At 41.2% G+C, this 27,973-nt stretch overlaps 1 protein-coding gene across 5 annotated transcripts in view; it reads right to left on the bottom strand.

Moving 5' to 3' along the window:
- Positions 1-27,973, bottom strand: part of ERCC6 (ERCC excision repair 6, chromatin remodeling factor) — a 77,521-nt gene that overhangs the window by 25,925 nt on the left and 23,623 nt on the right. For 4 of the 5 annotated variants that reach the window (XM_086381588.1, XM_086381590.1, XM_086381589.1 and 1 more), the window contains 3 exons: positions 16,450-16,578; positions 12,271-12,429; positions 5,225-5,360 (listed from right to left, as the gene is read on the bottom strand). In XM_086381588.1, the coding sequence (XP_086237714.1) occupies positions 5,225-5,360; positions 12,271-12,429; positions 16,450-16,578 (424 nt within the window). The remainder of the gene's footprint in view (positions 1-5,224; positions 5,361-12,270; positions 12,430-16,449; positions 16,579-27,973) is intronic. The other variant, XM_086381592.1, reaches the window with a different exon arrangement.

Below are 27,973 nucleotides of genomic sequence, written 5' to 3'. Positions count from 1 at the left end.
TCCAAATTAAAAGCTTGTAAAATATGTAACCTCTCCTAGTTTTTGCAATTAATAGGGTACATCTGCAATTAGCCTGACTTACTGAATGCAGCGCTGCTGTCATTAAAAGATGTCTGTGAAAGTGCTGCTGTTATTATGGAGGCTCAGGAGACCAATCCCTCCTAGAGGGCAAACAGTGGACTGGTGGAAAGCAGCAGCCATAAATCACACTGTCAGGCAGCAAGGGGAGCCGGGAGGAGCACAGGCACGTGAAGGCCATTCACAGCAAACGGCCCGGCGCTGCCCAGGAAGAGTTTACTGCACCTGTAATTAATTAAAATTTCCTTCAAGCCAAATCTTTAATAAACAAGGATTTGTGCTGACAATGAAGAAAAAAGGGCCCCGGCAAGATAATTTTACAATATCCCTTACAGAACAAGCGCAGCATCGATCATCTCTCGTATCAGGTGTGCACGCCGTCTCGAAAGTTAACAGGAACTAACATCGCTTTGTGTTATAATTTGTGTACTTGCAGCGGATCTGAAATATTTAGGATGCCTAAGGGACCACGTGGTCCTTTTCTACTTTTGTTATGTTTTCTCTCGACTCCCAGCTTTGAAAAAGCCAAGTCTTTTCATGCTAGCGTTTCAGAAAACGGGCCTTTTTAAAGAACATGCGATGGCAGTGGTGCCAGACGGCCCATCCTTGTGTGGACTCTTCTCTGGTCACACCCTGCCTTTCCCAAAAAAGAATTTTAACATTCTCTTTCACTGTATCCACTTGGAGCCAATGTACCTAGACACAGGGTGAAAAAGGTAAAGGATTGTGAATATCTTTGATAAAGCGAGTGTGAACTATCTCAAGCATAATCATACTGAATCAGTCAGAAGCATCAGAATGTCTTTTCTCAAGCACTGAGATGAAGAGGCCAGCCACACTCTGTTTTCAACACCAGGAATCACCTGGGTGAACGCTGCATGCTGGGGAGCACACTAAGTTTACTGTGCACCCGTACGAACCCAACACATTCTCAAAAGATTACTAAAAAAAATACCCATTTTCAGGAGTTCAAACAGGGCTGAGAGAAGCTGAGCAGCTTGCCAGGTCACAAAGCTATAAAATGGCAGACCCAAGACCCAAGCCCTGGCCTGGCAATTGTAACATCTAAGCCTTTAGATCTTTATGCCACTGCTGCCTTTCCTAATCCTACGGCTCTAAATACCATGAATGAATCAAAATGATCAGTCTCCTTGAATTATTAACATCAAAACTATTCCACAGTATTACCATGTCCTACAAAGCAGGGAAAGGTGAGAGAGCTTTAAAGTGACAACTGCTTCGGAATATAAGCAAAACATTTCTCACGAGACATCTTCCAACAACTTGAAAAAAGGGTACTTAATAATTAAACAAACTTTACTACACAGTGCTAAAGATGCCACCACCTGCTGTGAGTTAGTAAGTATTATAAAACTGTCTTCTTTTATTATCTTTTCATGTATTTTATTTCCCCAAGAAAATGGTTAGTTTTCCAAGCCAGTTAGAAACATAATATCCATTTTTTGCAACTCAAATAACATCACACACCTACAGTATTGTATTTAACATTCAGAAAACGAAGATCATGGCATCCGGTCCCACCACTTCATGGGAAATAGATGGGAAACAGTGGAAACAGTGTCAGACTTTATTTTTCTGGGCTCCAAAATCACTACAGACGGTGACTGCAGCCATGAAATGAAAAGACGCTTACTCCTTGGAAGGAAAGTTATGACCAACCTAGATAGCATATTCAAAAGCAGAGACATTACTTTGCCAACAAAGGTCCGTCTAGTCAAGGCTATGGTTTTTCCTGTGGTCATGTATGGATGTGAGAGTTGGACTGTGAAGAAGGCTGAGCGCTGAAGAATTGATGCTTTTGAACTGTGGTGTTGGAGAAGACTCTTGAGAGTCCCTTGGACTGCAAGGAGATCCAACCAGTCCATTCTGAAGGAGATCAGCCCTGGGATTTCTTTGGAAGGACTGATGCTAAAGCTGAAACTCCAGTACTTTGGCCACCTCATGCGAAGAGTTGACTCATTGGAAGACTCTGATGCTGGGAGGGATTGGGGGCAGGAGGAGAAGGGGACGACAGAGGATGAGATGGCTGGATAGCATCACTGACTCGATGGACGTGAGTCTCAGTGAACTCCGGGAGTTGGTGATGGACAGGGAGGCCTGGCGTGCTGCGATTCATGGAGTCGCAAAGAGTCGGACACGACTGAGCGACTGATCTGATCTGATCTAATTCAACAAATAAAGATTAATCAACTTACGTATCAAGTTTCTCTCCATTAGAAAAAGGGATCATAAAAGATAATGAGAAAAGGAAAATCCTAGATTCCTAGTAAATGAGATTTCAACTGACCATTAAGGAGATTCAGAGCCTGAAAATGTTCTTATCCGATTTGATCATTTGATTGAAAATATTGGCCACATTTTTTTTTGCATGGTTGCTGAATATTCATTTGATAATTCAAAATTATGCTGTCAACCAAAATGAATATTAACAAAGATAATACAGGATTACATGGTGAGAGAGGTGGGAAGCTAAAAGGAATTTAGGGAAGAAAAATGATAGCTAAGCTCCATGAGAAATTGCTTGATCATTTGATATCTATTTTCCAAATGAAAAACTTTAAAAAATTTCAAAGTTTAACATCTGCAAGTTACAACAAAACTTTAGAAAAATAATAATAATCTACTGAATAATAATTCTGGCATTATTACACTGTTAAGCTTCCCAAAGAGAAATTCTCTTCCCTTCCCTATTTTCTCCAGCACTGAATGTCCCTATACCAGAGTGCTGCCATTTTATTTAGACAGGACAGCCAGTGGCACAGAATGTTTCCCCATGGAAAAGAGGAATTTCAGCCTACAGGATGGAAAGGTAGACATCAAATGCTGGCTTAGAGGACAGAACAGCACTTGCAGGATTTGAAGTGTGATTAAGAAATGTAAATTCTGTTGCAATTTAACATACACCTGTAAGCCAACGAGTGTGCATGGTGGTAACAACAATCTGCACACAACAAAACACATACAAAAGGAAGCAGCAGAGCGATCAGATGCCGCTCAGTGCTTCATCCAGAAGCCAGAGCTCTGATCTCAGAAATGTTCAGAAAAAAGGAATTTTGTTTCCAGAAATGGAAACAAGGCCTGTGTGGAGGAATTAGCACATTTTCCATATGCTTTCATCACAAATAATAAACTGATACTAATATTAATAATAAACTGTGTTTCTAAGTGGATAGTATGGTTTGAAAGATACAGAAGAACACCTTTTCAATCTTTTGCATAACAGCTTACATCTTTAGGGATATGAGACACTTCATAACGGAAAAGGAACCATACAAAGAGTTAAGGGTCAGAGTCAAAACACAAGCCTCTTTACTTTTTCTCAAAACTTAAGTAAGAAACTTTCAAATTAAAGTCCTCGGTAAACCATTAAGTACTAGAAAAACTATGAACAATTATATGTATGCACGTATCTGTGCATAACCAGACATCTCAGAAGGTGCAGATCACTGTTAAAAAAAAGTGAATAATCTGTTCTTTAAGGTTTTGTTTGCCCTCCAAGCAAGTTAAGGAAGCAAGACTCATCAACAGAGGCACTGACCAATGTCAATTCTATTTCCATTCGTTAGTCAATGCATTTCATTTGCTTGAAGGCTGCTTTTCAGGCTAACAGAGGAAATACAAGTGGGCCATGATATGGTGAAGGTGTAACAGAAAAAGCACAGAAGAAAATAAAAGGATAAAGAGGAACATGTGAAAAATATGCTTTTTAAAGATATGCCATCAACTAAAGAATTCTAGTACAGGATTCTGCAATACAAAACATTAAGAAATGTCAAAAGACAAAGAAGTGAAAAAAGCAATCAAAAATATTTTACAAGGGTGATAACAAGATAGTTACAACAATTTAGTTTGACTAGAAAAATGATTGAAACTTATTCTCATGCTACTAAAAAAACCACTTTTTAAAAACTGCAGCATTTACCTCACTTCATTAATTATTTCAACTCACTTGTTTTCCATTTATCGTTTAAAATTCAGGGCAAAGTCAGCTGGTTTCAACAACAGCTAGTAAAAGCAAGATTCCACCTCACCAAACTTGAGCTACCAAATTATAGATACTCCTGTTTCACTTCTAACAAAAGCTCTGCTTACTCATCATCATGAGCAAATAGGAATTTGGAGGAAAGGGGGTCTTGGCAGAATTACAAAGACATTGGAGCTTAGTGGCTCACATGTACTTAACTCAGCAGGGTGAACACCAGCCCTCTCAGGGGCACTGCTCTCACGGGCATGCAGACCTCACTCACGAGCTACGACAATCAGCAGAGAAGGCACGAAGACCTCACTCACGAGCTACGACAATCAGCAGAGAAGAGCTCATAACAAACTGCCACTGCTCATCTACAGAGAAACCTGCAAACCCCAGTGAAAATGTGTAATTATCATCTATTCAGCTATAGGGGCACTTGGGGTACAAAAATGATGAAGACATAGTCTCCACTCTGCAGAGTTTACAGTCTAGATGATAGACAGAAATGAGAATTAAAAAAGCATAATACAAGCTATCTATGCTACCCACAGAAGAACAGATGATAAACTTCCTTTTGGATGATGTGGCTAAAACAACAAGTAAGTGAAGAAATGCCACCTTCAAAGAACAGTGATTATACTTAAATGGCAATCAAGGATTCAGAGAACAAAAAGCAACTTAATTAACTAAAAGGCAATAATACAAATAACGAAAATGTCAAAATGGCAGGCTGTTCTTTTGCTCATTAAAAACACATTTTAAAAGCATGTTAACAAATGCCTTTACTGATTAAAATACTAATTGCATTTTGTACCTACTTTCCTAAAACTGTTAAAGCCAGTAATGCCTCAAATCCAGCCAGTTAACTACTGCATAAGGCCCTTGATTTCTGGTCCCACTCAGGGTATCAGGCTTGTGTTTCACTGGACAAGAACATGTCTTGTCATCACCATGGGCTGTTAGAATGATAAAGCCTGCATTCACAACTGTTCTGAAAATACAGAGTTCTAAAATGAATCAAGAACAATCAATGCATGAAAGAAATATCAGAACATACATCTGAGAAATAAATGGATCAAAGCAAAGACTATCAGGTAAAATGGAAGGTTTTAAAACAAAAACAAGCAAAAAGGTGCTGAAGTATTGTAATGTTACCTTCTTGTGGGTAAAGGACCCGGTTTCGTGCAGAACTGCCACTCTGAATGCAGGCCACCACGTGTGAAACTCCTTCACCCACTGATGCATCACCGTTGTCGGACAGACAATGATGGTCGGACCCAACCCCTCGAACCTGCACCCAGAATGTCCAAGAGGAAAAGACAGCCGTGAATGACATATACGAATGATTAACTGCCAAAACATGAAAAAAGAAACAAACAAAACTCTACAGCTCAAAAAGGAAAATCCTACTGAGGATAAGCCCACCTGGTGAAATCCCTACAGCCCCATTCATCAATGAGTGGACGCATGTATTAAGAGGAACCACCAGCTAATGTGTTAAAAATATCATCTACAGTGAAGTAAATCAAACAAAAACTACCTAACAAGGAAACTTTTCTCTCTTCTTCTATTCCAGATTAGCGAAGGCATAAACGGTATATATCAACCTAAGTGAACATAGAATATGTTCTATCAGTTTGAAGCTTTATAGTTTATCAAGAGTTTTCACCCACAGGATTTCACTCAGTCTCACAGCCCCGGGAAGCCAGCAGGATGAGAACCCTGCAGTGTTCAGGCTGCCGAAGACTGGTGTGCCCAAGGTGCCACAGTTACCAGGAGACGGAGCGACGCCTCAAGTCAGTCTTCTGACAGCTGCAGCCCGCTTTTGCACTACAGCATGCTGTTCGCTTCTCCACGTGATACAGAACCAGTGGGTGAGCGCCAGTGACCATTTCTCCCAGAAAGCCCCAGTCAACAGAGCTCAAGCGTCACAGTGTTGTGGAAAACAGCCGAACACTACAGAGAAAGAGCCTTAGCAAGAGCCGCATCTGACCAAGCGATCCCAGGCAGACATTTGTGGACGGAGATACAAGAGCCTCAGCAAGAGTCGCTGCTGACCAGACGATCCCAGGCAGATATTTGTGGACCAGATACATGCTGCAGCGTTCTTTGCGCTGCAGAAAGAGTGGGCACTACCTGAACACCTGCAAATAAGAGACAGGCTAAACAAACCATCCTCTTTCTTTACTACTGCACAGGCAAGTAGCTAGGAGCACTGCCTGGGTCTGAACCCCAGCTCTGCACAGCTCTGGAACTTCAGTTTCTCATCTTAAAATGGGAACAACAGCCAGTTATATGAAGTTTAAATCAGTAAGTATAAAGTGCTTAGAATAGTATATACTAAATACTATTAGAGTTTCGAGGTCTTTCTAAAAACCACATAATTTATGGAATCATCCCAATTCATTTACACATAGGGAGCCAGAAAACTGGTCATTGCCACCATGTCAACATTCATCTCTCCCCCTTTTCCTTCTGAACGGAACAACTTTGTGCAGGTGCCCCCTCTTCCTTCCCAGACATGTACTTGATGGGACTCTGACCACCGTCTGGTTACGGCAAAGAGGGAAGAAGCTGGAAACACAGGTCATCTTCGGCCTGTTAGCACACAGCATTCCCCTAGAGAGGCTCGCCAGTCCATTGAGGGGTCTGGGAAGACTGGCTGGCTCATGGTGAGGAAGCACTTAGGCTCTAGGTCAGGGGTCGCGTCATCTCTTGGTCTCTCCTGCTGCATGTGAACGAGGAAACAAGAGCTCAGCAGCCACTGGCAGTTGAGTTCCTGTGCAAAGAGATCTTATGACCACAAGAAGAACTGGCCTCAGGAGAACCTGGGCTGCTTCTGATGACGCTGTGTCTACAATCTGCCTCCTTGGTAGGTTCCTAGATGTAGCACACGTTATGTAAACATTTAACCCACACTGAAGCCAGGATTCTTTCTACTGGCAGTCAAAATATCCTGATCCATAGTATACCGCAGGCACCTGACAGTCAGTGCCCTTCCGCCCTGCTTCCTGCCTGTCCACATGGAACCAACGCCCTTTTCTTGTCTCAGCCCAGACCCCACTACATCAGTGTTTCTACCACTTCACCTTCAGTCCTGCTGAGAGACGGGTGTCAGTCGGTGCAGAACATGAAACCCAAGCCAGAGTCAAACTAGTGGTGGGAACCTCTTCCATACAAGACTCACACTCGGCCACCAGCGGCAACCAGGAGCTGAGACGGACAGACACTGGGGCCTTCATGGCCTACCTCTCACTCTGCAGCAGAGTCACCGGTGCCTTCAAACTCTCATTCTCTGTCCCCTGCCTATTTCTGCCCACAAGGATGTGGAGTATCTGAAGCTACCCACTGCACAGACTCTCCCCATGCTACCATCTCACTAACCCTCACAGTTTCACTCACTCTCTTTACACTGGTAACGTGAATCTAGGTCTTCAGCCCCAGTCTCTTTTCTGAGCTCAGAAGTACCATTCGCCCAGACGTCCAACTGCCGGCTGGTCCCTCCACACAGATGTCCCCACAGCACCACACGTCACCCTCCCCTGAACTGTCCCTCCTCCCAGATTTCCTGATCCAATGGAAAGAGCTGCCACCCATGCTCCAGGCACCCTCAGTGGAAATCCAGGCCTCTGCCCACTGCTGTTCTTCACCGCATCCAACTGACAGAGTTCATGTCACACACACTTCCTCTCTGAGTCACTCTGTCTCTCCACTGCTAACACTCCCTTCTGGCCACTACCATCTCTTACCCAGGATACTGCACTTTCTAGCACCATCTTTTCAAGAAAGCACAACAGAATGCCTCATCCCTTTGCTTAAGAGCCTTTTCGTGTTTGTCCCTCACTCTTGAGACAGTCCAAACACCTCACCCTGCTGTCTGAGACCACAAGGACTGGACCTCGGGCCGCCTCTTCAGCATCACCTCTCTCCAGAGCCCTTGTCCTGACCGGCCCCTCACAGGTCCGCACTCCCCTACTAGCCCTCTTTCAGCTCTTACAAAGCGTACACTCCTCTGACCTCTCAGCCTTCACCTTGTCCCTTCCTTCCCTCTTCTTCCAGCCACACTCCACCTGTCCTTCAGCCCTCAACTTCCTCCCTTCCTGTGCCTTTCTCTCCAGGCAGGTTAAGGACCTTCCTTGGCGCATCCACACGAGTTAGGACTCCACATTAACCCTGTCATAATATATGTCTCCCTGGGGGTGTGTGTGTGTGTGTGTGTGTGCGTGCGCGTGCGTGCATTTGTGTGAAGCTCCTTCACAGTACAGGGATAGCTTCTTCTTTAAATGATCTCAATGTCTAAATCACAGAAGGCAATGAAAGAATATTGGCTTTTTTAATGAAAACTTCTTTTAAAAGGTTGAAAGAAAATTATATTGAAACATTAAAAGAGATTATTTTCGAGTTGGAGATCATGGTTGACTTTTTTTTTTTGCTACAGTTCAATAAATGATTCTCAAACTTAATATTTTTTTTGTAAACTAAGCCACACAGCACTGGAAATATTCATCTGCACAACTGAAAAATACTGTGTAATTTTGTAGAAAAACAAGCCACAACCTAAATAAGGCTGACCTTTTACTCCAATGTAACAAAATACCTCCACCCATTTCTAAATCCTCCCACCTTTAGCTAGTTCCTGCCCCTGCCCCTCTGCTCCAGAGAATGGGCTCAGATCACAAGAAGCCAGGAGCTGACAGCTTCTAAAGCATTCCCAGCCATGTCTCAGCCTCCCCCCAAGGGCAGGTCCCCTCAAACTCCTTGGGGAGAGTACAGCTCTGCCCTGGCCCCTTCTGTGACAACATTCCCTAATAGGATTAAATGCAGCAACTTCTTATATCCTCCAAGAGCAATTAGAGAGCTATCAATATTCACTTACTATCTAAAATATTTAAAAACAAACTCACTTTCAAATAAACATAAGTACGTACATATGCCTTTGCACGTCACACAGCATTTATACGCCTTTTATAACATGGTCGCTGTCAACTGCTACAACATTACGTAAGGCCAACATTTTATTCTGGCTTATGGGTCGCAAAGAGTCAGACACGACTGAGCGACTGAACTGAACATCTATCTGGCATTATTATGCCCTTCAATCTCTGCCATTCTCCTAGGAAACCATGGAGGTTTTCACAGAGTGGGATCCAGGAGCAGACCTAGACTGCTGCGGAGCCTCAGAAGGGGCAGCCACACCCACCAGCAATCACACCGACTGTCCCACCCTTCCCCAGTCCTCAATACCAGTGAGACGATCTTAAGAAAGAGCTAAAGGTACTAGAGCAATTAGTACCAAGTACTAAACTGGCTACAGTTTCTTTCATCTTTGATTATCATTGATTACCTAGTAAGTTTACAAGTCAATACCTCCGTGGTCAAATATTTCAACCTGCAGGATAGAAATCTGCCCCTCATAGCCTTGAACTTATCAGGAATTACAAAGTAAAAATATTTACCTTTGAAAGTTTATTAACTTTTTCAGTCCATTTATTTGTAATTAGGAATTTCCTAAATGATATCCAAGACTTCAGAGTATTAACTAAAGTTTGCAAGGTTAACCATTTATTTCTTCTCCATCGTTAAGTTCAGGGGCCTATCACTATAATACGAATGGCAAAGAGAAAAGTATATAGTATATACGTTATGAACCGGGAAAACAGGCAGTATAGATTTTTATTAGCCCAGTAAGTACGCTTTTCCCTCTTTTTAAAAGACATTACATATAAAACACATTAAAGAAACAAAAATTAAAAACTTCTTTTTACCATTAAGTTCCTTCTTGGTATCCCAGAGACATCCATGGTTTCAGGATCATTGACCTTAAAATTACGATACTAAGACCATTCAAATAAAAGCCCCAGAATCTACAGCTTGCAAGAGTTCAGAGGAAATTTACACAGCCCATGAAGCAATGCTGGCTCATGCAGAACTTGGTTTGACTACACATCTGACCACTTCTCTTTAGGACATAAACCTAGAGAAGACTCCAAGTTCATCTAATTTCAAAGGAGGACAGACTATAAAACTGTGAGAAAAAACGTTATACAATTTGCCCTGGCACATGCACAGAGAAGGGACCAAGCTCCTCTGAACACCTCTACTCACAGAGACCAGTTGTTTGGCTGATATATAACTGCATTCTGGGAAGCCACTTCTACCAATACTATCTTAATAAAGATGATCTGGGCTATAACCCAACGTGCCACACTATTTCATTATGGAAAAAGGAGATGCACATCGACAGTTAAATGATTACAGCTGCTGCTCATTATTAGCCCACAGCTCACTCCTAGCTGGATTGTCACCACTCGAGAGAACATGTTTTAATTTTTCAATCAAAACTACACGGCAGGGATGATTTTAGGTTTCCCAGGTCTGGCATATTAGACCCCACGCAAGTTTCATGGTAACAGGAAAGGAAGGGAAGAAAAGAGATGGGAAATAAGAAAATCCCAGAAATCATTTAAGAAAAGAAAGATAGTCTTAGAAACTATCTGGAGCAGCTTGGGGCATTCTCGTCAAAACCCAACCAAAGCGAATGAGAAACGCAGAGGCGAGCCGAGCAAACGGCTTGTTTAGAGAAAGCATTTTATAAACGGTGAATTAATGATATGCCTAGGCAAGAAAACACTAAATGCCCATTTTCAACTTTGACTTTTCCATTCAGACGGAATGTTTTCACATGAAATGTAGCAGAATTTCAGTATCAGAAGAAAAAAACTCTGCTTCAACACTTTATTGTAGTAACAACAGAACATTTAATATTTAAAAATCCGCCAATATATTTTCCCCTTCCTACAACTGTGTAAGTATTTCTAAAATATCCTAAAACTTTAAGTACTGCTCATGGGATGTGTTGATCTGCTAAATTAATGAGAAGAGTAAGGAATAAAAGCAAAGCAAAAAACTCTGAAGATTAAAATAAAAAGTTCTTTACTTAACAGTTTATGGTTTGTATTTGACCCACTCCAATATTCTTGCCTGGAGAATCCCGTGGACAGAGGAGCCTGGCGGGCTACCGTCCATAGGATCGCAAAGAATCGGACACAACTGAAGCAACTTAATCCACAACACACACAACATTCCAGAAAACATTTCTCTGTTGATGAACCAGAGTGTAGACAGTCACGTTCTGCTGTGGCCGCCTTCAGGCACACTAACACTCTTGTAAAGGGGTCGTCAAATCGCATCCTGTGACTGCCTAGGGTTTCTATAACCTAAGTGTCTGGTAAATATCTTGCTGTTACTCATTAGGTAAAGCCTATTAGAATCCAAGGAGCTGTTGGATTATCTGGGTTTAAAATTAAATACTCTACATAATTCATCAAGCATTAATTGATTTACATAATTCATCTACCATTACTGATTTACAGAAAAAGTCAATTTACAGCTTAAATATGGAAATGCTCAATGGATTTCAAGATAAACTATTTCAGTCCTACCACAAAGAACAAGCATGTTTAAATGTTTATTCTTTCAGAAGATTAAAGTTTTAATAGTTTATTTGAATTCCTAAAGAAAATAAAGATTACAACCAAAAAATAGTTTTCTATCATTTTATATTTCTATTATTTAGACTTTGACTTTCAAATTTATATAAAATTCTTAAAGACTGGGAGAGTAGGGAGAAAGCATAGTGAGCAGACAAGTATGTAATGTCATTTGAAAAAAAAAAAGCAGCATCTACAAATGCTATCACGCATAATGATTATAAAAGAAATCCTCCAAAGATTCAACTTTCCCCATGAATAGACTTTGTACTTACTGTAATGCTCACCTGGTCTCCTGCCAGAACAAATATTTTAATGTAAAATTTAATAAATGGAACTAAAGGTATTATGTCTAATTTAAAATTCCATATTGTGTAAACTATTGATATTAACATAATTGAGTTTGTAAACAATCCATTTGCAGAAGCTAACCTTAGACACTGTATTGACCCAAAATATCTAGTGGGGCTCATCTGCAAAATGAAGCATCAATGCCTGGAATTCATTAGCAGTGTTACATGTTTAATTTCTCCTGCCCTACAGCTCCATTGCCTCGTAAAAATTTTCCTTTGATGTCCCCCACTAAAAGAATTAAAGGAATATTGTAATTGAAATGTCATCAATAATTCACAAGACCCTCCTCCACAGCAATACATCTGATGAAATATTAATTGAGCTCCACAGACTGACAGTCTGCAGAGGAGCACTTGCCTGTAATTTGAACCACGAGTCCTGATCTTGCTGTAGCTCAGACCTGCCAAGAAGGCAATTATCTGGATGGTCTTGCCCAATCCCATTTCGTCTCCCAGAATTCCTCCTGCCTGCTGGCAGTGCAATTCCCACAGCCACCTAACACCTGTCTGCTGGTACCTACAACAACAAACACCAACAAGAAAAAGAAAATGGCAAATGGTGGGTAATACAGATCATAACGCAAAGTACTCATGAATTAATCATTTAGCGAGGTTCTAGCACCAGTCAGAGAAGCATGCCGGATGTGTGTTTTACATGAGTATTATATTCATAAGGTCATACATTTTTGATTACCTAAAGCATAAAATCACACATTTTTCTTTACAGAACATTAACACATTTCTAATTAAACTGATAGATAGGGCAATTAGGGACTATTTCATTTCTTTTTCAACATTAGAAATAGCCTGGTAAACAAGCATAAACTTATTATCTTTTATTCAATATCCTCCTGAAAAAAAACTCAAATGTTTTTAGTTATATAAAGTTCTAATAACTTTTCTATGAAAAGATGCATTAACATTTACTTTTCCAATCTGAACAGCATAAAAAAGCAAGACAGAGAAGACTACAATTTACAGTACATACTGTTGAAAAGTCACTTGGTAATCATATTATCTTTTTATAGGAAAAATTAAATTTTAAGGCCATAAACTAGTCTAAAGAATAGGGCTAATCACAAAATTAGTACATAACAGATGAGTCTGTCATATTACTAGCAGAGGCAAGAAAAAAACAAAAACAGTTTAAAGGCTCAAAAACACAAAAGGTCTTTTAATATTCTAAAGTAGAACTTGGTTCAGTGACTTCATCATAGATACAACGGTCAGTGCTATTAAAATTTTAAATAAATAAATTTTAAGCTTGATTTTAAATTTAAATTTTAAATAAAATTTCAAATAGAAATAATACATTCCCCTCTAAAAAGAAAAGAGAGTTGGTATTTGCCCTTTCCCATCAATGGTATGTTTAATTCAATCATCTAAAAGTGAAGTTTAAAAAGGAACAAAGCAAAATGCATTTCTTAGCATGAAAGAAAGATTTAACACTATGCAATGGCATGAAGATTATCTGCCAAGTTTAAAAATCTAAAGGAAAAAGCACTTAAAAGACAATGACAGCTAAAGATCCCCCCCCCAAAGAAAATACCAAGGCTAGTGAGATGGCTACCCTAAAAGAAGGCGGTTTTGCTGTTTTACTGCCCAAATGTTTACTCTTTGCTGCACGGTATCTCTACCTAAAATCTCACGGATTTCAGTCCCTGTGAAACTAGTTTTATTTACTCTTCTCTCAGTAAGTATGTCATCATTAACTTTCCCCAGTATTTTGAAAATCAGCTGTGGAAAAAAATCTAGTCCAAAAAGTTCCCCAAAAAACTGATGCACGTTGACAACCCACTACATTCCAGTCAACCAGCCCCCTCTCACTGAGGCACAAAACTAGGGGCCGACCCCTCTGGGCAGAACAGGGGCCAAAACGTCCAGGCGGTCGTTCCAGTGCTTTCCCACCACACGAAGCCGTCTCCACCCCACACGGCCCCCGTCCCTCTCTGTTTGGGGCCAATCAACTGAAAGAACCTGGAGAGGGCAACCGAGAAACAAGGAGAGGAGGAAGGGTGACCAGCGCGGTATCCAGAGGGAGTCAGGTCGTCCGGATTCTAGGTGACCCACGAGAGGACGTCTCCTCATCTACAGATGTAATTTCCAAGGGCGTTCAAACAGCATCTAAAGGATGACTTAAGGAAAAACAGCGACTAGGCAGCCTTGTAAGTCACGTCACCACATGGGAATCCCAACCACACCTGGGGACACCGTGCAAAGGTGGCGGAGGACAGACCCCTTCCCGTGAGGGCCCCGGGCCGCGTCAGCGCGCTGGACGGCAGGCCCGCACCGCTGGACGGGCACTTCCGGGCCTGGGTTCTGATGCCAGCAGTGTCACTGATGGACTCAGGCTGTATTGCCCTAATTTCCTTAATAATAAAACACTGTAAAACAAGTACATACTTTAAAGGAAAGCAGGCTATGGAATTCCGTTTTCAGAACTGTTTTGAAAACATAAAAAGTTACTCTTCAGGAAAAGTTAAAGATTTTTACAAACTGCTGTAAAAGAGTAACAGAATTACTATACTCCGCTTCCCCCATGAGACTGAAGCACCACAGAAGAACCACAGATCACTGTCACACTAAGCTAAGACTGCACTTACTAGTGTGGCTAAAGATTGACTTTTGTCACGTGATTGCTAAATTACAGAGTCAAATATATTTTCTGGGCAAATTTTCAAAATAGAGTTTTAAAAGTTAACCAGGATGGTGCAGAAAATAGCACTTAAATAGGTAACAGTATCTGCTGACTCCTTTGTGTACAAATATATCCTATTAATTTCATTCCACATAGTGTGGTAAATATGGTAAAAATATATCTACAGCTTAAAATTAAATTGGCCTGGCTAAAGCTTAGTCATGAAAGAAAAATGGAGACTCTGCCAATTATAGCAGAATAAAAGAAACAGAAGTTTTGTAACATTTATGAAATATTTAAAATTCTGCTTTTGAGGTGAAAAATGAAAACAAAATACTTTCAAGGAATGTGCAATTGACACAATATTTTTTTAAACATGTATTTACATTAACTACAATAAGGTTAACAGTCAATACACTGAATTTGATACACTCTTAATAGTAAGTTTAGTTCTATTAACTGTGAAATTTCTTTTGCTAGAAACTCCCACATTTAGACAAAAATGCACATTCGACTTCATTCTTGAGGGTATTTGCCAAATCACTTAATACTCATGTAGAAGTATCCCGTCTTCATTAAGTTAATCTGTAACCTGGGTATTCCTTCCGCTAGTACAACACAGATACTATTTGGCCTGTTTCTTACTAAGAAATCACTTTAGAGAAGATGAAAAGAGTTGCCAATAAATATTATCTCTATTTATCTTTCCATAGTTAATTTTCATTTGGGAAAAGCAACAGCCAAAGTAGCCACTTCTACGGGCTATAAAACACCTCCAAAAATTACTAGAGATTCCCTACAGTTCTTTATAGTTCTGTCCAGTATAGCAACCCCACCAAGATACTTCACATCTTTAGGATTCAGCTGTCTTATATGTTTATTGGGATAAAATAACTACTCCCTCTGTCCCCTCCACCCTCAAGAGAAAAGTTAGAATTATAATAAAAGCTCTTTGAGAGGAAATATAAAAAGCAGACTCTCTTTAAGTAGACCTCTTGCACAAGTTTCAGGCATGGCTATCAGCTCAATCTATGAAGGAGATTAAACCTAAGTGTCTCAAAGAAAGACGTTTACATCCTGCACCCGACCACCAAGTGATGATACGAGAGACAGAAAGAAGCTACCTAACGCTTTAACTTCCTGCGTGCGTCAAGGAAGCGTTCCTAAAGTACCTTGTTAAGTAAATCCCAGGAGGGATGAGACTGCACACGTGGCTCAGGATTTACATTCATCACAGAGACTGTACCGGACCTCGTAGGCTACGGACACGCACCTACCACAGGGCATCCATTTATCTGCAACCCTGGGCCACTTCACACATAAAACACAGTTTCAGGTACAAACTCAGTCCTGAAGGTGTTTGCCTACATCTTGCCTTTTTATATAAGAATAACATTTACAGGAAATACTTAGATACACATTTGGTCAGCTCAAAAGTATTATATCCTTAGGTACAGTACAAGACAGTCAAAAAAATAATCTTTACAAAGTTTTTATTTCAACACAGAAGTATAAGACCTCTGCAATATTGATTTTAATAAGCAATTCTTAATTAATCTGATTTAAGAAATTAGAGATTTGGTCCCTTAAAAATGCTAAAAACAACAACAAAATAACTTGATATAAATAGCTTTTAAAGTGTTGTTTTTAGTCTGCTGATACAGGTCCACATAGATTTTTAAGTTTATAAACACACTGAATGCACACTTTAGTCAATTTATTATCATCTAATTTTAATGAACAGCATGTGGCTAAAATTTCATTTGACAGTAACCGTATTCAAAATAAACTGCTGCGAGTACCTTGAGGGCCCACAGGTAACTGTATGCAGTTCCTAAAATATTAATTTGTAACAATGGCTTGACGACAGATGTAAAGAAAGGAACACACAGCACATACTTAAAAAGCTTTTTGAACAGAAAACCCGGCATTTTAAAACCTTCGTCAAATTCAGCATCGCTTTCCTCAGAATCATCTTCAAGCCTCAGACTCTTCTCTTTGTCCTTCAGTCTCAGTTTATTCCATCTCCTACCATGAAAACAAAAATCGTATTTTCATTACTTTGGTTCCAAATCAGATTAAAATAGACAGTTCAAAGTAATACAAAGAAAAAAAAAAAAGAAAACAGACAAAATAGCACAGTCCTTTAGCTTTCTGCTGCCATCATTACCCAAAACACTGATGTTCAAGAGAAAAAAAAAAGATTATCCTTTCCCTCCTCTTTAATTCAATTCTCACTTGAATTATTATAGCTGCTCTAGAAATATTCCTGTAAGGTCTCATTTCATTATCAAAACTACTTGCTCCTCTCCCGGCATACCCTAAGGGAAAATTTCTCTGCTAGTTCCTAAGATATATGAACTTAATTCTAGAAAAGATTCAGTGGAAATTTCAATATAACCAAATTTATAGATACTAAATGTCATAGCTCCAAAATGACAATGTAAGAAAAAATAAATTTTATTTATAATTACTATTTCTGTGCTAAAGATATGATGGTCATAGGATAAAACAGTACAACATCTTGGAACATAAAGCAAGTTTTTGGTCAAAAGTACTGAGTATCAGATTCACATGTTGATTACTTAATTAGGGAGAGGCATCAACAATATAAAAGTATGGATAATGATACGACTGAGGAAAAAAAAGCATTCGCTAAATACAATCTAAGTTATAAACTCAGTTATATGATGCTTTTCAGATACGAAACAGGATGAACACTTATGCTTCAGAAGGGTGACCCCATGCGTGCATAACAGAAGAGGCGTCTGAAGGTCTGAGAGCATCAGTGACGCAGCAAGGCTACTGGCGAGGTGCAGCCGTTTAGTCAGACGGATGTTGCACCCGTGTAACTAAAATGGACGCTGCTGTCGTAGGGGAGGAAAAAAAGCCAACAGCCTCACATTCTAGTTGCTTCCAAAAATCAGGACAGCTTTTTTAGTATGCATGCAACTGACACTTTGAATCTCACAAAATGGTGGAAATGAAATAGAGCAGTAACAGAGATAAATGCCTTCCAAGTAGAAAGCTCACAGGAAGGGGATGAGAACAGCAACGCATTTAGGAAGTCATTAACCTGCTCTGACCATGCAGGACTAACAGAGAAAGTGTGAGGGAAGGTAGAGGAAAACACGAGAGGATAACACTGCACACGCAGCCCAGGGGGAAGAGCGTGCTTCCCAACACCAATCACCAAACCAGCACGGAGGCCAAACACGGGGCGACAGGCAGCCCCGCGCGTAGATGCCGGAAGACCTTAGAAGCATGTCCTCTGATTAATTCCAGCCTGGTGACAATTTCAGCGCTTCAGATAAGGAAAAGAGGGGCTAGCTGAGGCTTACCTGTGATCAGCAAGGAAGAACCAGTTGGTGACCTGAAACTACTTCACAGTGCCTATAAGCAAGCACTGCTGCTGATTTTCAGAAAACAGACAACAGAAGAGGCAGTGCATGGCCAAGCCTAAGAAAACAGCCCCCACATAACCATGAAGTTTAATATGTGACTGTTTTTTATGGGAAATTTTTAATGGCCTTTTTGTGCTTAACCTCTGCAGGCAATCTCTTCCTCTCTTCAATTAGTATTTTTCTTTCTTAAAAGTCAGCACCATGCAATTCAGGAAGTACCTCTAAGTGGCTCTAACAGTCTTAGCTCCTCTTCTGAGTTGCACATTATCTACAAATTTAGGTAAGCGCAACAGCATACAGTAGTGGTTCTCAATACGGGGGGCAACCGGGGCACCCTGAGGGTGACCCCCACCCCCACCCCAGAGTAACTTGACAATGTCTGGAGACAATCTGGTTGTTACAGTGCTGGTGGGAGGGGAGACATACTATTAGTATTTAGCGGGTAGAGGCCAGGATGCTGCTAAACATCCTACCACGTCCAAGACAGTCCTCTACAACAAAATATTATCCGGTCTCAAACGTCAACAGTGCCAGGCTGAGAAAGTCTGATATAAAAGTATCCCTTACAATTAGAACTTAGAAACTAAAATGATGTATATCCATTTTCCTGATATATATGTGGCTCAGACGGTAAAGCGTCTGTCTGCAACGCAGGAGACCCGGGTTCGATCCCTGGGTTGGGAAGATCCCCTGGAGAAGGAAATGGCAGCCCACTCCAGTATTCTTGCCTGGAAAATCCCATGGATCACGGAGCCTGGTAGGCTACCGTCCATGGGGTCGCAAAGAGTCGGACACGACTGAGCGGCTTCACTTACACTTTCATACATATCTGAAATTTAGCAATCAAGCAATTTCAGATAATGAGATAGCCCTCAGTACCCAAATTCTTACTATCAGAGCTCAGAACCAAACATCTGCATAATAAAAGATATTTCTTTTTAGCAAATTTGTGGATAATACAAATTTTGAGGGAAAAAAAAAATCACAAAAACTTAAAAAAAAAAATCACAGCCACTTAAAAATACTTCATTTTGCATCTACTCAAAAATAATGTTACAGGAAGAAAAAGAAAGCACCAGATGATGCCAGCTTTATAAGTCAGGCACAGCAAGGTCATTGAATATTTTGCACACAAGAGTTTCACACCTTAAACTTCACAGACAAATGATAGATAGCTATTTCCTCAGACTAAGCCAGTTAATCTTTGTGGCTATTAAATTTCCCACCACATCACGCTGCTTCAACAGTTTCAGCTTCCTCCCTCTCACTTTCTTCTCTGAAATATATAGGCATCATGTTGCCACAGAACACACAGCACCTAGGAAACCACATAAGCCACCACAGAATGATTGCATTCCAGTGCCTTCCGCTTCATAAAGAAAGATGAAAAGAGACAAACATTTATCCAGTTTGGCTAACAGATGACTAAAGGCGGTGAGGAAGAAAATCATTATTGCCTACAAGTATTTGTATCACTGTGGAGACAAATTGCCCCAGTAGAATCGTATGCACATATTAAAGACAGGAACTCCCAGCGTTATAAACCACAGGCACGTGTGGCTCCAGCTAAGAGACTCTCCCGGTACACAGAGCAGCCTTCCTCCCGCGCAAACCACCAGGAGGCCTGACCCCCCGCCGCCCCGCCCACGCCACCAGCGCCGTTAGCAAGCACCAGCACGCGGAGCGCTAGGGGGTGGAGGGGAGCCAGACTCACCTCAGCTCCGGGAGAAACACATGTCCTCCCATCCCAGGTGCCGACAGGCTCTAAAACTGCTCTCTTCAGGGTGCTTAACTCGTGGTCCTACAGTCTGGCAGGCTGAGCGGCTGCCCAGTCTGCAGGTTTATATAAAAGGGGCTTCCGTGCTGTGAATAAAGGGGGTCTGACATGTGCCCAATGAGCACAGGCTCAAACCCTCAGGCTCAGATGGTCCAGAACCCAATCCCACTCCCATGCATTACCACCTCAGCCCTCAGCAAGCAACTTAACCTCTCTAGCATCTACATTTCCTCGTCTCTGAGATGCGGGAAGAGGGGCATCTGCGTCACTGGATTTGGGGGGGATTAAATGAGGTGCCACATATAAAGCACTTATCATAAGACAAGGGTATAATAGGTGCTCAATGAATTAATGTATTATATATAACCATATGTACTTACTGAAACCTCACACAACTCTGAGTGAACTGCCAGTGTTCACTTACAGAGGAATAAACAGAGGCATGTACAGTTCAACAAATCTGCACGAACATGCGAGAGGACTCTGCAGCAGGCACCTCTGCTCAAAAACCACGACAATCTGTCAAATGGGTGCTCAGTAAATGACTGTGAAAAGCGTGAGCACCATGAGTAAAGACTCTTAGCCATCAGAAGATATCTGCAGGAAAATGGCGATTTAAAAGTGCTATAACAGATCTGTAAATAGTTAATTGTCATGAAGTGTGGCCACCTTTTTATATGATAGTAACAACTATAGAATAACCTAAAAATGGTTGGGAGTGAGTCAAAATTAAGATCTGGACCCAGAGATGTGAAATCTTAAAAGTGGCCTCAGAAATGTCTAAATTCAATTATCTCAATAAATAAGCTAGATGAAGGATTTTAAAAGTAGAACAGGGCAGTAAATAGTCCAATATTTACATTTTTGAAAAAGTAATCACTTTTCATGTTTTCTATCCCCTCATTTTAAAAGAGTCACACATGTAAGAGTCACAGCTGCAGCCACATAAAACCAAGCGGGCCTGGTGTTCTCTGGCAGGGTTTCCAACTCCCCACACGGCTGCCATAGTCAGCCCGCTGCTGATGCTGCTGGCAGCTACTTAGAAGAGAACCCAGTAAAAAACATAAACTTATAATTCTAATCAGATGCAGGCAGGGCAAATGCTCCTTGGCTTCGCCACATTCTCGCAAGAGTGAGAACCTGGCCCAGGCTGTGGGCCCTGGGGCTGATACTGCAGTAACGATCTGTCAGCAGCAGCTAGGACCCAGGGCCCGACAGACAGCAACGCTGCACAACCAGCTGAACTGCACAGGAACAGTATGTCCTTCAGTTGTAACCTACTGGCATGCCTTGTCGATGGAACCCTGAGGATACACCTGAGAAGTTAATTTCTTTTCAAAGGAGAATTTCCAGCATTTCAAGGATGTTCAAAATGCCAGAGCAGAACACAGCCAGCTGCCACCATGCTGAACCTTGAGCCCACTCACCGCTGAGCATCTGCATGCCCTGTACTGTCCCCAAGCTCCCTCCTGCAACACACACATTCATTCACACGCCTGGGGACCCTTCAGACCTCAGCCCGAGCAGCGCCTCTGGAAGAAGTCTTGCACAACCTGTCAGTGAGCTGTCCAGTCCCCCAGGTGCCTTCCTAACCACGCGCCTTGGGCACACCTGATGTCTCCACTACCAGAGTGTGAGCATCTTTTGACATCTGTATCTGTCTCCCCTGTTAGACTGGGAGCCACCTGAGGTCAGAGACGGTCTCAGTCATTTTCATATCTTTAAAGACTAGCATAACGCCCACCTCACCAGAGGCTCGATAAATGCTAAAGAAATGAATCAACAGGGTTCAGAATTGGGTGAGGAAGACCCAGGGGCAGAGAACCATGGCTTGAAAATGGTCATAAAATAGATCCCTCAGCAATGGTTCCAGAAACGTCCTGTTCTAGCTCCTGCCGCACTTCCTGCCCCTTCTACATGCATGACTCTGGGCTGTAGCCACTGCATAAACATGGCTGGGTCCGCTGCAAAGAACGGGGCTTGGCCAAGAGCGACTGCAAAGTCAGAGATGTTTAATTTAGAATTTTATAAGGAGGAAAAAAAAAAGAGAGGACGCTCATTACATTGAATGACAAAAATTTTGTAAGGTGTTTTCAATTCCTCGTTTCTGTTTTTCAGGGTTTCCCAGGGGATTCACCTTGCAACAGGACTGGTCTTTGCACACCAGCTGATGGGAAGAAATAAGGAGTCCTGAGTTTGGGTCCAAGGCTCCCAAGGACCAGGTGGGAAAGGCTGGGCAAAAGATTCAACTTTTTATGAAAGGATTCATCTCTTGGCAAAGGAAAAAAGAAGTTTACATAGCCCTAATCTATATTTACATTAACAGAAAGGAAGTAATGTTTCTAGTGTTGACACTTTCATCTTTTCTTTAATCCATACATATAATAGTCACAGCTGCAACCCAACAAAATGAGGTGAGTGTGTTACTCACTGGGACGTTTTCTAATTCCTCTAGTCCCTCAGACTCCAGTGGTAGCTACCAGAGCAGAACCAGCAAAACACAGATGCAAGCTACCCGCTGAGAAGGGGACACTGGACGTGGGCAGAGAGCGACGCTACAGGTCTGTCATTAGCAAGCGGAGGCCTGAACTTCAGAAACATCGTTTGACAACGCTGCATCTGTCTCCTCGACCACCAAAGGAGCCAAATAACAGGTTCCTACAGGACTAAGTGAAGTAATGTTTACTATATGCTTTGGAAACTATTTTTAATACTGCATACATGTCAGATACTATATCACAATTATTGGCAGATTACACAAAAAAGCAAAACTGAGAAATCTGAATTAATTGTAGGTTAAATGTGAATAGTAACAAATGTCAGGACACTGTGGAACTGCAATCTAGGGTGGGCAGGAGTTAAGCGTACCAAGTCTAGAAGATCATCACGCTACTGTGCCTGTACTATCAGCCAAGATGAAGATTATCGTGGTCACTCTGAGCACAATGTCCTACTCGCTGAGTGAAGCGAAGATGCAGAAAACCAAGCCTTACAAGGCACGAGAGAAGGATCTGGAACACTGACCTCTAAACAGAGAAAACTATAAAGAACCAGTGTAATCTTGACCCACCCACACTCAGAGCCAACGAGCAGGCTACTGGTTAGAAGAATGCCCCCTGGGCAGATGTCCAGTGCCCCTAGTGTGTTCAAAGGAGAAATAATGTTTTATTTCTCCCCAACTGTTAATAATGTACTTATATAGATATTTTATCACTAAATGGACATAATCATATTAATAAGAAATATATGAAAGTTAAGAAAAGCCTAACATTAAACAAAACTAAGTTTATAACAGCATATGCAGTATGAGATGGCAATGCATATTAAACATAAATGTTAATAGCACTTTTTACCCTGGAAAAACGTTATCTTTTTCTCGATATTTATATAAGCTCTTCCTCATGATTCTCATAGACCCTCTTACTGGCTTGATGAAATCTTACTAGAAAATGTTTTATCTAATGGACATACAAATAACAAGACTAGCTAATTTTTGTTGAGTGTCTGATATCTGCCAATGTCTCAGATATATTACCTTTTGTAATACTAACGTCACCCTTGAAGAAGGTACTGTCATTTACAGACGTGGAGATACACAGGACCTCATAGCTACTCGGCAAAACTTAGGCATTCTGACTCCATGGCCTGTGATTTGCACCCACTATGCCGTATATCCTAAAAGAAATCCAACCTTGAACATTCACCGGAAGGGCAGAAGCTGAAGCCCCAATACTTTGGCCACATAATGTGAAGAGACAACTCTGGAAAAGACTCTGATGCTGGAAAAGACTGAGGGCAGGAGGAGAAGGGGGTGACAGAGGATTAGATGGTTGGATGGCATCACCAATTCAAAGGACGTGAGTTTGCGCAAACTCTGGGAGACAGTGAAGGACAGGGAAGCCTGGTATGCTACACTCCACTGGGTCACAAAGAGTTGGACACAACTTAGCGACTGAACAACAACCAAAATGCCCCCCTAGCTGTGGACAAGCTATGTTTTGAAATTATATATACATACATATTATGTTTTAATACATAATATATTTTTTAAATTTAGAGGCAGAAAACACCCTAATAATAACAACTAAGAGTAACTGATTAAGCATGCGGGGTGCTGCTGTAAGTGTTTTCATGTATTAAACAATTTAATCCTTACAACTCTATGAGACAAATACTATTCTTAATCTCTTTTTCTTAATTAAAGAAAGGTAGGCAGGGACAGGTAAAGCAGCCTGCTCAAGATCACCAATGTGAAGGTCTTAACCTGGAGTCTGTGCCCCTGTTACATAATCTTGAGTTTCAAAAACATTTTCAAACTTGCAAAAAAAATCACCCTTTTTCTCACAGCACCAGCCAAAAAGGTCAATAATCACCTCTCTCAATGCTATACAATGAAAACACTTCTACAAGAGCAAACTAAGCTCTAAAACGTCAATTCAAATTTGTCTCAAGAAACATCAGTGTGAAAGTCTAAGGAGAGGAGAGATGGCCACTGTTTGTGTACAATAACACGATTCCCTCCACACCTTGCTGCTGTGCAGGGTGGGTCAAAACTCACTCTTCACTGGACACCTGCTAACTTACCCAAGTAACAGTGAAATCAATTTAACAGTTCTGATTACAGATAATCTGGGCTGAAAAAACACATCAGTTCAGTTAAGTCACTCAGTCGTGTCTAACTCTTTGTGATCCCCTGGACTGCAGCATGCCAGGATCCCCCGTCCATCATCAACTCCTGGAGCCTACTCAAATTCATGTCCATCGAATTGGTGATGTCATCCAACCATCTCATCCTCTGTCCTCCCCTTCTCCTCCTCCCTTCAACTTTTCTCAGCATCAGGATCTTTTCAAATGAGTCAGTTCTTCACATCAGGTGGCCAAAGTATTGGAGTTTCTGCTTTAGCATCAGTCCTTCCAAGGAATATTCAGGACTGATTTCCTTTAGGATGGACTGGTTGGATCGATCTCCTTGCAGTTCAAGGGACTCTCAAGAGTCTTCTCCAACACCACAGTTCAAAAGCATCAATTCCTCGGTGCTCAGCTTTCTTTATCATCCAAAACTCACATCCATACATGACTACTAGCCTTGCCTAGACGGACCTTTGTTGGCAAAGTAATGTCTCTGCTTTCTAATACGCTGCCTAGGTTGGTCATAGCTTTTCTTCCAAAGAGCAAGCATCTTTTAATTTCATGGCTGCAGTCACCATTTGCAGTGATTTTGGAGCCCAAAAAAATAAAGTCTCTCCCTGTTTCCATTGTTTCCCCATCTATTTGCCATGAAGTGATGGGACCGGATGCCATGATCTTAGTTTTCTGAATGCTGAGTTTTAAGCCGTCTTCACTCTCCTCTTTCATCAAGAGGCTCTTCAGTTCTTCTTCACTTTCTGTCATAAGGGTGGTGTCATCTGCGTATCTGAGGTTAGTGATGTTTCTCCTGGCAATCTTGATTCCAGCTTGTGCTTCATCCAGCCCGGCATTTTGCATGATGTACTCTGAATATAAGTTAAATAAGCAGGGTGACAATATACAGCCTTGACATATTCCTTTCCCAATTTGGAACCAGTCTGTTGTTCCATGTCCAGTTCTAACCGTTGCTTCTTGACCTGCATACAGTTTGAACATTCTTTGGCATTGCCTTTCCTTGGGATCAGAATGAAAACTGACTTTTTCCAGTCCTGTGGCCACTGCTGAGTTTTCCAAATTTGCTGGCATATTGAGTGCAGCACTTTTATAGCATCATCTTTTAGGATCTGAAATAGCTCAACTGGAATTCCATCACATCCACTAGCTTTGTTCATAGTGATGCTTCCTAAGGCCCACTTGACTTCGCATTCCAGGATATCTGGCTCTAGGTGAGTGATCACACCATCGTGGTTATCTGGGTCGTGAAGATCTTTTTTTGTGCAGTTTTTCTGTGTATTCTTGCCACCTCTTCTTAACATCTTCTGCTTCTGCTACGTCCATACCAGTTCTGTCCTTCACTGTGCCCATCTTTGCATGAAATGTTCCCTTGGTATCTCTAATTTTCTTGAATAGATCTCTAGTCCATGCCTGAAGAACTATGGATGGAGGTTTGTGACACTATACAGGAGGCAGTGATCAAGACTATCCCCAAGAAAAAGAAAGGCAAAATGGTTGTCTGAGGTCTTACAAATAGCTGAGAAAAGAAGAGATGCTAAAGGCAAAGGGGATAAGGAAAGATATACATATTTGAATGCAGAGTTTCAAAGAATGGCAAGGAGAGATAAGAAAGCCTTCCTCAGTGATCAATGCAAAGAAATAGAGGAAAACAACAGAACGGGAAAGACTAGAGATCTCTTCAAGAAAAAACACATAATATACTTAATACCAGACACACCAGTACACAGGCACACCTTGGAGATATCACAGGTTCGGTTCCAGACCTCCACAACAAAGCAAATATTGCAATAAAGCAAGACACATGAATTCTGTGGTTTCCTAGTACATATAAAAGTTACGTTTATATTATACTGTAGTCCAGTAAGCGTGCAATAGCATTATGTCTAAAAAAGTAATGTACATACCCTAATTAAAAAATGGTTAGTTAAAAAACTGTTACCCATCATCTGAGCCTTTAGAGAGCAAAGGTCACTCATCACAGATCACCATAACAAATACAATAATGAAAGTCTGATATACTGAGAATTATAAATGTGACACAAAGATATGAAGTGAGCAAATGCTACTGGAAAAATGGTAACGGCAGACTTGCCTTGTCTTGCTTAAGGCAAGTCTATCTTCAATCCGTATTGCCTATACTAAGATGCCCATACTAAACTACAGAAAAAGCAGACTATACCTCTTACGGGAACTGTCAAATACTAGGAGGCTGAGATCATAAATTAATAAAATGAATATGCCCGCTCCAAAACTTCCAAGGAAGTCACATATTTTGCTGCTTGAAATTTACAACTGACCTTATTGCTCTGTTTTCAGTTTTAAGTTGCAAGGGCCACTAAGATCTGTAGTGACTGTGAGGGGAAAGTCACACATCATACAGTTAAATCATTCCTAATATAGGGTGAAATTTCAATATCAGGATCATTCTCCACTTATTGCAATATCCATGGAAGAAATTCTACAACAGAAGCACAGTGCATACAATTTGATTTTTAAAAATATATTCAAGGCACCAAGCTGGGTGTTTAATATAGTTTGCATTTCTGTGGTGCAATAGGTTTTCTATTTCAGACAGCTGAGAATCCCTCACAGATTAGTCTAATTTGCTAAACTGAGACACGCGGTGTTTTACTTTTCTTATCTGCCTTTTTATGGTCTATCTGGGTGGACTTAATTGGCACATCTGAGCAGATGAAATACCCTCAGTTAGGAGTCCAGATCTCACAGAGTAAATTAAGACTGATGCAGACAATTATGCACTGGAGCTGAGGATGAGAGGTGTGTGCGGAGCACAAAGCAGAATTAGTCTTCATTTGTGTCTTAGCTTCGTCATTTAAAAGAAGCCAAGATGCTCTCTATGAAACCTCCTTAAGGGAGTTAACTTTTTCTTCTCTTTAAAATATAGATTACTACAAGAAAAGAAAAAGGAAAAAAAAAAGAATAGAAGTTTATTTCTTAAGAAAGCAGTTAACTCCCAGAAACTGATGACAAGAACTGTCAATAAATAATTATAGTCTCTGGGTCAAATCTAGATAAATTTTAACCAAATTCAGATTTTTAGAGATCAAATGATTTGGGGTTTTTTTTGTTCGTTTGCTTGCTTTGTTTTTAAGGCACAAGCAAATCAGGCTCTACAATGTAATTTGGCCTTTGCCTAACTGTGACCTGAATTTAAGTGCAGTGCAAACAAAAATCTAATTGAACGATACACATGGGACAATCACAATGCAAAGGGATTGGCTCCAGAAAAGAGGAAGAGGCTCTGTGAAGACAATAAAATGGAGACAGAGCAGCTGGGAATGTGGGAGCCACAGACTTTAGCACCATTTCAAGCCAGGGCTGGGACCTGCAGAAGGCTGAAGTTGTCCTCATCAAGCCATGGGAGAAACTGATCACTGAGGCCACACTCTTCTGGGTCCACGGCACCAGTCCACGCTGACAGGCCACTCCCTCCTGACCAAACCACCCGCAGCTCCAGCCCAAACCCAGACTTGTCACTTGCTGCTACCCTGGGCAAAAGACCTCAGCTTTCTCGGCTGGGGATCCTATCTCCTAGGGGCCATGAGGACTACAGCACTGGACCCACAGAGCCCGCAGCACT

The sequence above is a fragment of the Bos grunniens genome, chromosome 28 (genome assembly GCF_055505025.1).
Source record: "Bos grunniens cultivar Pamir isolate PY7600 chromosome 28, Bosgru_T2T1.0, whole genome shotgun sequence".
Lineage (NCBI taxonomy): Eukaryota > Metazoa > Chordata > Mammalia > Artiodactyla > Bovidae > Bos > Bos grunniens.
Note: the sequence above shows the minus strand (reverse complement) of the source record. Positions and strands in the feature narration are given on the sequence as shown.